The sequence below is a fragment of the Tympanuchus pallidicinctus genome, unplaced genomic scaffold (assembly GCF_026119805.1).
Source record: "Tympanuchus pallidicinctus isolate F22 unplaced genomic scaffold, pur_lepc_1.0 scaffold4, whole genome shotgun sequence".
NCBI lineage: Eukaryota > Metazoa > Chordata > Aves > Galliformes > Phasianidae > Tympanuchus > Tympanuchus pallidicinctus.
The window spans coordinates 11,562,518-11,578,511 of NW_026294758.1; the positions used below are offsets into that span (position 1 = coordinate 11,562,518).

The window sequence follows — 15,994 nt, forward strand, 5'->3', positions numbered from 1 at the left end:
ATCTTGAACACCTCCAGGGATGGAGGATCCACAACTCTGAGCAGCCTCTGCTAGGGCTTTACCACCTTCTGGGTGAAGAATTGGTTCCTATCATGTAACCTAAATTTTTCCTCTTTCAGTTTAGAGCCATTCCTTTTGTCCTATTACTATTAAACCATGTAAAAACCAATCCCCCTCCTGGAGCCTTCGTGCTAAACAAGCCCTATTTTCTCAAAATTTTTTCATGAGAGAGATGCTCCAGCACCTCTGATCGTGTGGTCCTGTTCTGGACCCACTCCAACAGCTCCACAACAATTCTTTCTGTGCTGTGGCCCCAGGCTTGGACACAGTGCTCTAGATGGGGCCTCACAAAAGCAGAGCAGAGAGGGACAATCTCTTCCTTTTCCCGGCTGCTACTTATCTGTTGATGCAGCCTAGGATATAGTTGACCTTCTGGGCCTCAAAGGTACACTGCTGGCTCATGTCCATCTTTTTATCCACCAGGACCCCAAAATCCTCCTCTGCAGGGCTGCTTACAGTGAGTTCTTCTTCCAGTCTTTACCTCTGTCTGGGATCACTGTGATACAAATGCAATTCCTTGTGCTTAACCCTGTTGATTCATGTGGGCTCATTTCTGATCCTTCTGGATGGTGTCCCTCCCTTCCATCCCTTCCATTGTGTCAACTGCACTGGTCAGTTTAGTGAAACCATCAAACTTACTGAGGGTACTCAATCCTACTGTCAATGTCATTGATAAAGATGTTGGAAATACCAGTCCCAAGATGGACCCCCAATGGACACCACTTGTCACAAGCCTTCATGTAGACATAGAGCTGTTCATACAACCCTGTGGCTCTGACTATCCAACCAATTATTTATCACCCAATAATCCACCCTTCACATTCCTGTCTCCAGTTTGAAGATAAGAAAGTGTTGTGTGATCATGACAAAAGCCCTGCACAAGTCCAGTTGCCTTTCCTTTGTCCACTGATTCTGTCAGGTTACCATAGAAGGCCACCAGACTGGTCAGGCAGGATCCGCCCTTGGTGAAGCCATGCTGGCTGTCTCAGATTACCTCCTACATGTGCTTCAGTGTAGCTTCCAGGAGGGTCTGTTCCCTGATCTCCCCCAGCACCGAGGCCAGTACAGAATGCTAAGGTTCACAAGAAACTGGGATCTGATCCAAACTGGGATGGGTGTCCCATACCGTGTAGTGACATGGAGAACAATAACACTGGGGAGAGTTGGCTGAGGGGTTGCTGCTGCTTGGGAATTCTCTGGATGTCAGTGGCTGGTGAGGAATTGCACTGTGTGTCACATGTTCTGTATATTGTGGGGTTTTTAAATCATTATTATTAAACTATAGCTCAGTCCCCCACAGGCGCTACCTTTTTTTTATTCCCCAACACTATTCCTCCATCCCACAGTGGGTGGAGTGAGTGAACAGCTTTGTAATGCTTAGCTGCGTGCTGCTTTAGTAACAGCAGCAACTGCTGCATCTCTCACTGGAATGGTTCAATAAACCACATTTGTAACTCTTACCTGATAAATTAAAATCAACTTCTCAGTAGTTTGTTATGGTTGCAAACTTGGAAAAAAATAAATAAATCTAAACGGCCAAGCTATAAGGCTTTGGAACAGCCTCCAAAACAGCACGGGTGAGACGGAACTGACACTGGAAGCAAAACTAAGCGGCTAATGAAACCACCCTCGGTCCCGCAGCGCCTCCGGGGCGGTGCAGCCGGCGAGCCCGCCCCGGAGCTGAGGGGAGGCCGTGCCTGCCGTGCCTGTCGTGCCCCGATCCGGTCACTGAGCCTCGGAGGAGGAAGGGTGGCGAGGGAGCGGTGAGAGCAGCCGCCGGCTTCCCGCTGGAGAAGGGGTCTGACTGCCTCGATTGCAGACAGCACCTGGAGCCTGGACAGGTAGCTGAGAGCGGGCTCACGCGGAGAACTGCAGGTTTTTCGCTGAATGTTGCTTTGCCGCTTTAAGTAAGGAGCTCTGTTTGTTTTTTCTAGGTGGAAAAAACCTGGTGTTTTGTTAGGGGAGGTGTTCACATGGCCAGAAAGTGACGTGCGCTCCACTGAAAAAGAAAAAAACAAAAAACAGGTGGAGGGTAAGATGGAGGAAGCAGAAGAGGATGACATGGCATGTGGAGACTTGGGGAACGGACTTGGGAGAAGACCTGGAGGTGTTTATGAAGAGGAAAAATTACAAAACTATTCACTCAGATCTAAGAAGGTGTCTGTGAAGGCTTACAACTCTCTCTCATCAATAAAGGGAGTGGAAGAAAATGATGCTTCCCCTTTTCCCTGTTCCAAAAGAAACAGTTTTCATGATGGATCATCCAAGAAGCCTCTGTCTAGTTTGTCTCGACTAAGTAGCTGTGGTAAGGCTAATTTGGAGTTCAGTGTTCATCAAGAGAAAAATTCCTGGCAAGACTGAGCATTGCCTGGAGCCTGAAGGCATCACCAAAATCAGATTCAACTGTTTGCCAAAACCCTCAGAAGCTGCAAAGAATTCCATGTGCATGTGCCTCACATGCTTCTTGGAGTCCAGTGCTTCTTGGGATTGCGGGCAAAGTCTTCAGGTCTTCTGTCAGTGCAGCTGGCATTGCCGCAAGCGCAAGAAGTGCTCTGCCCGTTGGAGGCAGCCACATAGTCGCTGCATCTGGGTCTTCCTCTGCAAATACTAACAGAAAAATTGCCTTGCAGCCAGTCAGGCCATGGCCCTTCTTGGTCCGTGTTAATATTTGGTATTGACCTTGAAAGAGAAGTCCTGTGGTGGAGGACAATATAATTGTTCTCTAAATGAGTACATTGCATTGAATTGTTGGGGCTCCTCCTTTAAATGTGTGTTCCCAGAGTCCGCTTCTGAGGTTTAGGGCTAAATATTCAAACTCCTGTTTGCTGTTTAGCTGGAATTTGTAAGCTAGCGTTGTTTAAGGGTAAGAAGTTAGTTTTAGAATCTACACATCTCTGTTAATCCATGTTGGCATTGTGGTTTTACCTGAAGACAACACTACTGTGAATAAAATCAAATACAGGCAGGAATGTTCTTCGTATTTTAGCTTCTTTACCTTATATTTTTAGCTGTTATTTGTACTTTGTCTCAAGTATTTCCATGTAACTGCTTGTTTATCTCCCTTACAATAAGTCTGAACTATCCTTAATATATACTAAGCCATGTAATTATTCTTTCTTGGTTTCAACAGTGTCAGTGAGAGGATGCTGCAACTGCAGTGTAATGCTGGTTGGTTTCACTGTCCACCGCTGCTCTCTGTGATGCTGTCTTGGCTGTAGGTCATTCACACAGCAAACATGACTGAGTTCCACATGAAACCAGCTGATTTAGCAGGAGGCTGCACGTTAATATATTTCTCTAATACTTAACTGAAAAAAAAATGATGCCAACAGGAACTTCTTGTTTATGCAAATGTTGAAACTTGCTGGATTGCGTTGGGTAGAATTGATGAAAAGTTGCAATTTAAAATGAATCTAAAAAGTGAAAATATTTTTTGAGTCAAGGTGTTCTTTTTTTAAAAAAATTATTTTTAAATGGAAATTTAAAACTTAAAATTGCCTCTCATGACTGTCTTTTTTCCGATTTTGCTTCTTTAACTCTGAAATAATGTTTCTGTTTAGTGTTTGTGTACTTCTTAGGTTTGCTTATTAGCTCCAGAAGTTAGAAAAAAAAAAAAACAAAAAACTTAAGGATGAAAACTATCCCTGCATGTTCCCTGTTTTCAGGTTAAAGTAAGTTCTTGTGATTTTACTGTCTCCTCTAAATCTTGCAGAATCCAGTAGTGAAGTGTCAAATGAAGAACTAAAGCAACAGCTTCGAGAAGCTCTAGAGGTTAGTAGTGCTACTATGAGCACTATCCTTAAAATCTGCATTTCAATTTAATGTGTCACAGCACATTATTATTATATAGTTATATAGTTATTTCAGCAGTATGTTCAGAATCTTGTATGAATGTGGGTTCTTGAAACTAGAGCACTACTTGGAAGTCTCATTACATTTTATGCCTCTGACTTTCCATGGAAAAAAAATATTCCATATTACACCTTGAAAATCAGAATAGTCTTGGGACTTTTAACCTGTGGTTTCATCAAAATAACAAGTAACCTTACTGATTTTCAATCAGACAAAAGCAACAAATTGGCACTGCTCACAAATGCAACTCCAGTAACATCTGCTGAAGCAAAAGAACAGGAAGAACCATAGCAAAGTGTTTTGGGAGGCCAGAGCTGAACAGTCAAGACCTACCTAGTTGTGAAGGAAAGATAACTATTGAAAGCAGTGAATTTTCACCTATCTCTTGGAAAGAGAAAAAATGCTTCCTTCTGAAAGGGAGAATGCTGCTCACTTCATGGAAGTGCTCTAGACCTGTGCTAGTATATGCAACTTTATTAGCAAGGCAGAACTACAGAATATAGTGGCTTATTTTGTTCTGTTTTCCAAATACACTGGAGGAAAACAGAATGGATAGTAACAACTATTCTTTAATGATTGGGCAAGAGCATGCACTGTTAACATTTCTTCATCACAAGCAAACTGTAAGTAGAGAAAGAATCATAGAGGATAAAGATGAGATTTTTTTGAGGTGAACAGATTTACATTGCTGTTGTAGTCAAGTTTTTAAAGAGATTATATTGGCTTTTATTCAGTGTATCCACTTTATTTTGCTTTAGGAAATTGAAATGTTGAAAGTTGAGCTTGAAGCTGCTCAAAGAAAACTTGAAGGAAAAGATGAAGCCCTAAGAATTCTGCAAAGCATGGTAGGAGTTGTTCAGAGATCATTGGCTTACTTACAGGTAAAGGAAGGGAGCAGAATCTTTCTGCCACTCTTCCTTGTCAAGCCTCCCAAACCTTGCAGTCCTTCTAAGGCTGTAATTTAAATCGTTGAGTCTGCAAACTTATACAGACTCGGCTCTTACACTTTACTACTTTTTCTGCTTTTTTTTTTTTCAATTTGATTGCACATTATAAATATTTATTTCAAAGATAATATGTCCCTTTTCTAACTTCTGCAGGATATACTGTGAAAACACAGTTATTTAAGAAGACTTCACTCTTAGCAAATTCTCAGAATTTTATCTTTGAGGATCCTTGGAGGATCTAGGAAATGCTGCCTTTTTTGCAGTTCTTCAAATTACTGATTTTTCCAGTGATGGAGATTCTGCTGCAAAGCTGAGATACTTTCAGCTAATTAGTTCCATCTAAGCATTAAACACTGCATCAGTCTTTCGTGCATGGATTGTAATATTTTAATTTGCTATTACAGTGCATGATGTTGAAATTAACTGCCTACTTGCATAATCCATTTATAGTTCTGCAGTTTCTACCCTCAGACATTTGTAATAAGTCACATCTGGATTGAAGTATAAGTATGTTGTAACCGAGTTTTCTGAGAGTTGATATTGTGGAAAACCCTTGAAGATCCGATCTTTTTTATAAATAATGCTGTATTTTTTTTTTCAGTAAAAGAAACTAGGTGATTGAAACACAAGTTTGTTATGCAACATAGCTATTTCATTCCTTGAAATTAGAGTTGCTAGTGTCTAATTCTACACACTTCTGGTTAACCAAGAGCATGAGTCTTGCACTGATGTAAAACTGAACACTGGGCTCTATTTAAAGCATTTGATTGATCCGTGATTTTTCTGCAGGCAGTATTTAATAAGGCCACTAGTCATACAAAAGCAATGCTTGAAAAAACTGAGGAAGAAAAGAGAACTTTAGAAAAGGTAAGAGTGCAGTTTTCTTTCATACCTGCACAAAATCACAGATGTTCATTGCTATTTATAAGGGTGGTCATACTGCTTATTTGAATCAATGCCAATCAATACCAAAGTCTATTCCTTTTTTTTTTTTTTTTTTTTTTTTCACCCTAAAGTGTTCTTATTCCTTTTTAGAAGGGAAATGTCATTCTGTCATTCTTTTCCCACTACACCGCATACTTAAACGTTATACCTGAAAGATATTAGAATTCTGTAGTTTTAGTTGTTTTCTGTTGTGAATTTCACAGTTGTTTATATTGAGTTCTTCTATTTCTTAGTTAGCCTGGAACTTCCAAAACAAGACTAAGGAATGAATATCCAATGAGAAAAAGAGGAGTAGGTGGAAGAAGGTGTTGAGCTTTATTAAACTGAGTTTTGTTTCTCTTATTATATATGTGTATATATGTATAATATTACATAGTATATATGTGCCCTTTCTACAGAATAGTAAGGAAAGAGGGAAATGTGACTTCATGGGTTTCCAATTGCAATAAGCTACTGCAAGCAATATTGCATTCAGCAGGGTCTGGAACCCGCAGATTAGTAATGCACTAAATCATTGTTATCTGCTGCCAAATTTGTTTAAAACAACATAGATTGTCAATGTAGGGCACCCCGATCTCTGTCAGTGCCAAACATAGCACCAGCAGTTCCATTTCTTCCCTTCATTGTGAGGATTGTAATGAATTGCTGCTGCCTTCTTTTGCCTCTGCAGGAAATTAATATTTTGCAGTGGGAAATCGAATTTGATCAGGATAGATTTAAAAACATAGAAGACACATGGACAGAAAAATATGACAGGTATTTAATTTATGCTGCATTTCTTCATTCTTCTTTTCCTTTTTCTCCCTTTTTCAGTGCTTTCCTAATTTCCTTCCTGACTTGAGAAGATTAATCTAAATTTCATGCTTGTCAGATTTTTATTTTTCAATGAAAACTACTGCAATTAATAAGCCTCTAATTCTTTATTTGGGTGGCTTTGCTAGTGAGTTTTCATTTTCGTTCTTATACTTTATTGTATTAGCCAGCAGGAGCCAGAGTGTCCTTATTTACTTTAAATGTAAATGAGGTGTGGAAAGTAATAGTATTTGCTTGCATGTGGTAATACCATTTTCAGGTTAATCATTGCTTTACTTCCTTGCATTGTAGATATGAGCCTAAGTACAGGTAAAACTGAATGGTTTGGGGAGAGGCTGATGAACTGGTTCTTTGTTTAATTAAGACTTATTCAGAATGGAAAGAAGGTGTAGTGAGGCAGGCAGTAGAAGCCAAAGCACTACACTAATGATTCAATTGCAAACATGGAAGGACACAAAGTCTCATTTATTTAAAGTATAACAGTATCTCTGGCATCTGTGCTTTAGAGTTACAATTATTTTAGTGGAGTTTCTTACTTAAAAGTTTCCAACTTTGAATCAATGAATACGCCAAAAAGACTTAGGAACTATTCATTTATAAGAAAGATTTGCTAAGATGTTGCATCTCTTTCATCTCTTAACTGAGTTAAAATGCCAAGAAATAACTTTTTAAAATCCTTTGGGAAGGTAGGAAGTGTTGGTAGCAACAAAACTACAGTTAATGGTTGGAAGCTAGAGGTGAAAGCTTCGGAAAGCCACAAGCTGTGGGCTAAAGACAGCTTTGCAAAAACATTCTCCAATATCCAATACACTTGGATGAGAAGAATGTTTATTTCCCTTTCTTCATTCAAACAAAATATTTCAAATTATTATTTGGCTTTAAAAAAAAAAAAAAAAAAAAAAAAAAGTTACGGGATGCTGCAATTACAGGCAGCTGAAGAGAGTGATACACCAAAAAAAGGTATTGCTTTAACACTTAGGAATTTAGATTGCCATTTTTCAATAAGGAAATATATAAAGAAAAACTATCATTCTACAGGTCTCTGTTGTGCTCTCAGTTTGCTACTCTCAGAATAGTATCAAGATACAGGAAGTTTACTTTCTAAAATGAAGACACCAGCCATCTTGTCATATGTCCAATTACAGTTTCCTCTTTTCAAGGAAGCGAAAGGTTGCTGAGCAAATGTTTCAGAGTTTTTCAGTTACAATTTTTATAGAGTTTCTAATAGCAGTGCAGTGCTTAAACTTATCTCCTGTTAAACTCTAAAGCTAGGGGCACTGTGTACTTCCATATGAATTATTGTCTTATTACTGTTTTTTCACACTCACTTAAGCACACATGGGCACATTTAAATTGATAGCATAAGGGAGTGGTTTTACTAAAAAGGCCAGCCTGTTTGAACAGTATGTTATCTGGATTGCAAAAGAAACCTCCACATAAATGCAGAGATTCTTACTATTGCTCCCTGCATAGAGAGCTGCAGCTTGGATGACCAGGAGCAACCTTACAGAAGCTGGTGTTACGTGGTCTCATTTCTGTGCCCTGCAGATTCAGTGCCCATCAGACCAACCCTAGGCAGACCTGCTCCCACAGTGTACTGTGGTCACCAACCCCTGCATTATTCAGAATATCTGGTCGATCTCATCTGTTTGAAGAGGAGTTCATAAGTCTTTAAAAGGAATCCCCCATCGAAAACTGCTAGCTATGTAAAAGGTCATTCCATCTTTATTTCAGAAGGCTAGTTATGAGCAGCTTCAGGATTTTTATTAGACCCTCACTGTCAGATTCAGATCTAGTAACACACCACTTATTATTGGTACAAATATTATTATGGGAAAAAAATCAGGAACTTTTGCATTAAAAAATTCACAAGTGAGGAAGCTGCTGATGTGTGCATAATATCAAATGAACACTCAATTTTTTTTCAGTTTGCTATCTTTTCATATCTAATTTTAATTTCCAGGAATATTAGATACAATGTTTTAACAGGCTAATGTCTTTTTTCTTCCATTTGATTGCACATTTTCAATATTTATTTAAAGATAATATGGCCCTTTTCTAACTTCTGCAGGATATACTGTGAAAACACAGCTCTTAAGGAAGCACTGAAACTGAGAACAGAAGAAGTTAAAACTCTTAAATCTGAAAATGCAAGTAAGATGCCAGCAGCTCTTCCTCTTAATGTATTGCTTTTCTGGAATAATTCATTAGCTATGAATGAAAGTTTCTGTCAGGACAAGTCTCTTTTTATTGGCAGCTGGTATTAGTGGACATTCAGCAACCCACTTTAAATAAACTGGTAGTATTTGTAATTCTAGTTGCATTGTCACTTGAAAAGTGAAGAAAACAAAAAAAACTGACAGGGCAAGTCAATGAAGAAATAGAGCTCACCTCTAGGGGACTCTGGGTGTAGAAGGGAACAAGCTTCTGCATTCTATTAATGTTCTGTAGGAAGGGAGCAGCAGGCCAAGCAAGGCACAGGATGTCTGTGCTACCATTAAAATCAGCACTAGAGGCATACTCTGTAAATCTCTGGCATCCAAAGGCATCTCTGTAAATGGATCATCACATCTAGGAAAACACACAAGGAAAAGCAACTGGGATTTGAGTTTCCAAATCTACATAGTCTCGTATTATCATACCTGATACTTACGCTATAGAACTGTTTTTTGGTTCTTTTTTTTCTTTTTCTTTTTCTTTTTTTTTTTTGGCTGTAGTTGAACTCGGAAATTAAGAAATCAGAAGAACAAACTTTAAATTATTGTCCTCATTTATTTCATAGTCTTGAATCAGCAGCGCTTAGAATTTCTTGTAATGCTTGATGTGAACAAACAGAAGATTGTTCAGGAGAACATGTCCATGAATAAAAGAGACATCACAGATATTACAGGTCTTGAAGTAAGTATGAAGTCTGATTTTTGAAATTGCTGATGACCTTGTGTCCCACCTTGTCATCTGGAAATCCATATTCCAAATCGTATATCTTTGTGATATAAAAGCAGGCTGTATAATGTGATGCATTTACTAATGTTTCTGGAAGTGCTCAGTCTGGCAAGATCACAGTATGAGACTTCATTTCTTTCTTCAGCTTCAGAGTAAAAGTTAGAGGGGAGCAATGTCTGCAGGGGTATGTTTACATGCAGAATTACTGGAATGCAGTATTACTGGAATGCAGTTGTGGCTCTTCCTATGTTGTACTAGCACACTACTTCTACTGCCTTGATTTTCTTGAGTATTTCCATGTAAGTAACTGCTGAGTAGAAAACTTAAAGCCTTTGTGGTGCCGAATTCAGATTAGTTAATTGGCATAATTAGTATCACAAAAGTACTGTGTTAGGATTAGATGTGAAATTAGTGCTGAAAAATAGACATCACGTGTGTCGTTGTTAGTGAAAAAAACTGATGTCCAAATCTTTGTAGCCAAATTTTCCTAACTCCTACACTCCCTCTGCAGCTTCAGGATGTTTTTGCTAGTCACTTGGCATCTCTTGGATTGCATTCCATATGCAGATATATAACTGCTGGTTTGTTTTGGATTTTAAGCTGGCAGTTCTTGGAGCCTGCACCTGCAATTCTTCTGTGGGGCAGCCTTGTCCCTGTGCTAAAATGGCAGCTGTCACTCGGAAGCAAATTCTTCATCTCAAGCAAGAGGTAATGCTGTTTGATTTAGGTATGAGCAAGGAGTGAAGGCAAGAGAACAAATTTGTACAAAAACAAGTAAAGCCTTAAACACTCTCCCATGGCTTACACAAATTGGTGTGTTTGATAACAAGAATGCATCTCAGAAATAATGTTTGCTTGTGGTGTCCTAATTGTTGCTGATGTAAAAATGTTTTGCTAGTAAAAAAAAAAAAAATCTTTCTTGTTTTACTTCATTTTATTTACATTTTTTATTATGAAAATATGCACACTCAAAATGCATACACTCTGTAAATATTACAGTATTTACAATGTGAGTATGAATTGTCACTGAAAAAGAAATTGCTCCTTTTCCCCTCTTTCCTGGCACGGTTTTCCATCCCTTTCCATCCCTCCTTCGTGCTGGCATTAGCATTGAGCTGACCTTGCAAAAAATGATGTATTTACATCACACTTAATACAGCAAAATGTTTTCAAGCTCATGAAGTCTCTAATTTAGTAAATATATAATTTTAGATAGAAATTTTTTTTCTTTTCGTTAGTGTTTTAGCCTGCAAATGTGGTAACCTTTCTCACAGTCCTAATGCAGAAGTCCCACTGACATACTGATTTTGAAAATAGGTGGAATAGAATAGAACAGGTTCACTTCCATCTGAAAGGGCCTTCCAAAGATTTGAGTCCAACTGTCACTATTTTGGGGCTGATCACAATTAAAATTCATCAATAAAAACATTATCTTAGACCTCACAGACAGGCATAAGGCAGCAACTACCTCTATAGAACTTTCACATCTCTTCTGTATCAGGGTGATGATACCTGATAGAAGTACTGTTCTTTTGCTGGCTGGCAGCATAGCCAGTGCAGTGGATAGGTGGTGTTAGCTGCAGGCACAAAAAAGGATTTAAAAACATGCTTCAAAATACATTTCTTTATGTAGCAAGAAAGCCATTATTCTGTTTCTACTTCCCTAATTGAAATCAATCCATTTGACATGCACAGGGCTGCCTTAGGAACTGCTGTGGTGACTTGGTAACATGAATGTGCTGAACTGTGCTAATGGCTTCAATTTGTCTCAATTTAAATTTTAAACCTGCTATTGCTTCCAAATTGCTTAACATACTGTAAATTTTCTCTTAATTAAAACCAGATTGAACTTCTGATGAAGAGTAAAGATGAAGCTTATATAATGGCAGACGCCTTCAGAATCGCATTTGAGCAGCAGTTAATGCACAGGAAGGACCAAGCCCTGAGGCTTGCAGAAGTGATAAAGATTAAAAAGGAAACAAAATTTATAAACTGGAGGCGACTGAAAGAGGATGGTAACTATATCTGTAATGGTGGACTAGAAAAAAAGTCAGCTGATGGGCATGGACAGATATTTTTATTGCATCAGATGTGTGTTTGTGGTCTAATGGCTGACAGATTTCTGAAGAGTTCAGAAAAAAGGAACAAATTTATGTCAAAACCATATGTACCATAAGAAATGCAGCTGGTAGTTCACAAACTCCTACCAGAAGTTTCTTATGTAGAATGTACAAGAGGCTTGTTACAGTAGTCATTATATAAAGATGACCATGATGGCCATAGGACACTGATGATACTAATCCTGCTTTTAGTGTAGCCCTTTTTTAGAATAAATAATCTGTTATCCAGATTAACAATAACATTGCAGATATTAAAGATGTTAGAAAAACAGCACAAAAAACCTAGCATTTGGAAAGGTTAGCTTGGCCATTTAAGATGCTATCAACCATTTCGTTTTTATTTTTCATTGAAGCCTGTATCAGGAAGGATAAAGGCAAAAACACGTACTGAGCTTTTACTGGAATACTACTTTCTTTCTGTGTTTTTTTGTTTTTTGTTTTGTGTGGTTTTTTTTTTAAAGTACTTCAATTTTTCATTATTTGTGTTGGTTATTATTATTGTTGTTATTATTATTATTATTATTATTAATTTTTCTACTACTACTTAGCATGGTCATCTACAATCCCTCTGGAAAAGAGAAAGACTTTTCGTTATCCTTTTTTTGATTGAGAAAAAAAAGTAATGAGAATTGTTTAAGTGCTTATGTCATGGTCAAAACCATAGCAGAAGTGAGGAATAGAATGTACTTCAAAATGTGTTTCTGCTAGCCATTGATCTGCATGTGTCAGGCATGGATCTGTGGATCCTCTGGTTTCCTTGGACACCTCCAGGAAATAATATTAAAACAGGATATATCTCCAATATCTGTTTCCCGTTTATCAGTATCACTGTTTCACAGAATCATAGAATCAACAGAATAGTTTGGGTTGGAAGTGCTGCCTAGGGCCCTGTCCAGCCTAGTGCTGAGTGCCTTGTGTATTCTAAGCTCTGTGTTTTAACACAAGCGTTTCATCATTTTGATGTATTTTAAACATTTGAAAAATCCTATGAACTGAACATATCAGGCTACTAGATGCTTAAAAACACATTGCCATGAATTGTTATTTAGCTAGAAGCAAGATATATTTTTCAATAGCAAAAATAAATAATTTTTATTTTCAATTTGCTGTTATATCTGATGAAAGGTCTAGGTAGCTTTTAAGTGATGGCAAGAGTGGTGCTGCATATTAATAACCTTCCCTAAGATATACAGTAGAAGCTGTAGCCTGCAGTGCCCTTCTAGAGGAAATTGTTCAGAGTTCAGTCAGATGCACATTCATTTTATCCAAAACTAGTTTTTCTCTGAAGTATTTCCAGCATTCTCATACCTTCTGTTGTTCATAGGGTCTGTCAAGTTACAAGGGAACAAGAACAATCTGGGACAGAAATTATCAAGCCTGCTCTCCTCAGATGCTGACAGCAGGAAAGTTGAAGAACTAGACAACCCTCATGAAATCCTGAAGATGTTAATAGATTTGGTTAGTATTACTTCTTAAACTAGATTCTGGGAGAACAAACTGAACTACAGAGTTTTTGTTAATAATAAAACGAGGTAAAAACAAGACAAGGAATCTTGCATGGATACACGTTTGCCTGTACCTGTGAAAACACAGCTTCCTATGCCAGCATCACTATTGCTGTTAAGAGGTCTGGACTGATAGGTTACTGTCATTTTTGGTTGCTGTCAAACTCTGAGTTTGCCAACATGCCTAAGGAGCCTTGACATCATTCTGACATTGTTTTTCTGATCTTTTCATATGCTGGATGTGGTGATCCTCATGAGTCCCTTCCAATGCAAGATACTCTACCATTTACATTTACATGGAACGTTTGGATTTTGTATTTTGTGTTGAGGGACATGTTTTAATGAGTACTATTGGTGATAGGTGGATGGTTGGACTGGATGATCTTGGCCTTTTTCAACCTTGGCGATTCTGTGATTCTGTGATACATGGACTCCCTTGCTCTCAGCTCATGGCTTCTTTCTTCTCTTTCTGTGGCCAACTGCAGGTAAATGACAAAGAGGAGGCCCTGGCTCACCAGAGGAAGGTCAGCTACATGCTAGCTCGTGCAATGGAGCTGAAGGAGGCGGCACAGCTGACGCAAGGCCAGCCTCCCACTGGGCACGGAGGCAAAGCTGAGCAGCCCTGTGGGCCAGCAGCACTGGGACCGGCGTCGTGCTGCGACCTGGCTTCTCCAAGCAGCCTTTCCTGCAGTGGAAACGGGTTCCAGAACTCGGTTAGACAGCTTCGAAAATCACACTCCTGGCCCTGTGAGGCTGCACCTCACGAGAATAGGGATCTGTGTGGGAAAGCACGTGAAACTGTGGTGATCTCGATCTAAGTGTCAGCCGGAATAAATTATTTTTTCAAGGAAAAAAAAAAAAAAAAAAGATTTTGTGGACAACTCTGCAAGCTCCCCCGCTCACACGACCGACTGCGGAGGAGCCCCGATGTGGCAGGCGGGCGGCTCTGCGCGCGCGTCAGCGTACGGTCGTCCTGCGCACGTGCAGAGTCGGCGGGTTCCCGCCCTCGCGGGGGCTGCCACTGCGCATGTGCCGCAGGGCGCGCAGGGAATCGGGGCGCCGTCCCGGAGCCGGGCGGGGTTTGGGCTACTCGTGAGGTGAGCGCCGGGGGAGGGGCGGCTTATCTTTGCTGCTGTGCCGGGACGGTAAAGAGGGAGGAGGAGGAGGAGGAGGTGGTGGTGGTAGTAGTAGTAGTAGTAGTAGTAGTAGTAGTAGTAGTAGTAATAGTAATAGTAGTAATAGTGGACGGTCGCCCTGCCGGGGGGCGGCCCGGGGCGGAGGACAGCTGCGGGGTTCACGCACGGCGCTGTTCTGAGGCCTTCCGCCGTGAGCTGCGCTCTGTGAGGCAGCCCCGCTTCCTCCCGACCCGAGGCGGCCGTCTCAGTTGGGCCTCGCGCGGCGCTGCGGCTCTGGGTGCCTTGGGGCGGCGTGCCTCAGGGGCTCATGTCCGTAACGGCCGTGGAAGTGCTGCACACGGTCGTTCTGGAACGAAGCGAAAACGACGTGGTGAATGTACAGCTTAGGGCAGACGCGGTGCTCGGAGCGATTTGCAGACATTGACGATCTTTTTACTTCTTCTTTTCAGTTGGCATCGCTGTCGGATGCAGAGTTTAATGGACGTGCTTGCGCTGCTCAAGTTAAGTAAGATGTGCTGGATGAACTGGAGCGTATGGGTAGCCCTGTCTGTATTCGGATACAGACTGCAGTGGCAGAAAGCTGTTTCTTGGTATGCCCTGAAGAAATGACTTGTGCACAGGAAAGGATTCAGTTGGCTGCCAGAACCAGATGCTGTTAGTGTCTGATGCTGTACTGCTTAGTTTGTCCAATACGAATGTCTGATCATTAATAATGCAGATCAGAGAAGATGAGAAAGTTAAGAGATCACTGGTCTCTGTTGTCTGAGAAGTTCTTTCACACCTGATCAAATAGTCATGTTCCCGTGGCTTGTTTCCCAAGGCTGAGCATTACAAGCTGATACTTCCAGTAGTGGTGGCACTGTGTGCAGTTTGTCTGTTCAGGTGAGCAAGGGGGGGGGTTGGACTAGAGCTTTAAAGGTTCCTGTCAACTCAAGCAGTTCTGTGATTTTTTTGGAATGGGTTCTTCAGCCATTGGGCCTGTTTTTGTTGGTACTGGTGATGTTCTGGAGCGGTGCTGATAGTCATTAATTGCTGTCTGACATCTATTTGTGGTGTGATTGGCGCTTTTTTCTGGTCAGAAGAGTGATAGTATGTGCCATTAAAGTGGAAGGAAATTCTAGTGAGGCTGAGTACGTTGTCAACATAAGTAGTCTGGTCAGGTTGATAAAATCACAACGCTGGTGACCTTTTGTATTGTTGAAATTGTGTTTCAGCAACATCCATCTTTAGGTGAGGCAGTTTAGTGTTTTGCATCATGCAATTTAAGTTTTTGTTAGGTGTCTGAAAACTTTTGTAAATTTCATATTCATCCCCTTATTCAGCAAGTAGGTTTGCAGTGGCAGCAGCTGCTGTGCTTTTATGGTTCAATAATGTATAGCATTGCTCAGCAAGAATATCATATCTTTTTATTATTATTTTTGTCTGACAGCACTTAATTATTTCTCATTTTTCGCTCTTTGTTGATTGCTGGTGAACTCCATGGGTATCTGTACACCCAGGCTTTGGTGGTCTTTTTATGGCTTTTATTGGTTGGTTGTATGGCTTTTATTGGTTGGTTGGTGGTGGTATTGTTTCTGTCTGCAAGGGCCTACAGTTTTCTAATTCCTGTAAAGGTATTGAATTGAAATAATGTATCATTGTGATGATACAAAAGTCTCTCCAGATGACCACAA

The 15,994-nt window shown here is 40.1% G+C and overlaps 2 protein-coding genes across 2 annotated transcripts in view; both read left to right on the top strand.

Moving 5' to 3' along the window:
• Nucleotides 1–700: 700 nt before the first annotated feature.
• CCDC125 (coiled-coil domain containing 125) lies at nt 701–14,055 on the top strand. The gene is made up of 12 exons (XM_052700570.1): nt 701–1,901; nt 1,995–2,365; nt 3,773–3,831; nt 4,671–4,757; nt 5,649–5,726; nt 6,475–6,560; nt 8,689–8,771; nt 9,400–9,515; nt 10,161–10,268; nt 11,404–11,575; nt 13,005–13,138; nt 13,671–14,055. Exons 2-12 carry the CDS (start codon nt 2,098–2,100, stop codon nt 14,001–14,003), a joined length of 1,524 nt encoding a protein of 507 aa, XP_052556530.1. The 5' UTR covers nt 701–1,901; nt 1,995–2,097; the 3' UTR covers nt 14,004–14,055.
• Nucleotides 14,056–14,257: 202 nt separating this feature from the next.
• Nucleotides 14,258–15,994, top strand: part of ZFYVE16 (zinc finger FYVE-type containing 16) — a 30,001-nt gene continuing 28,264 nt past the window's right edge. The window contains 1 exon segment of the mRNA XM_052700568.1: nt 14,258–14,282. The gene's annotated coding sequence lies outside the window, so the exon portion shown is untranslated.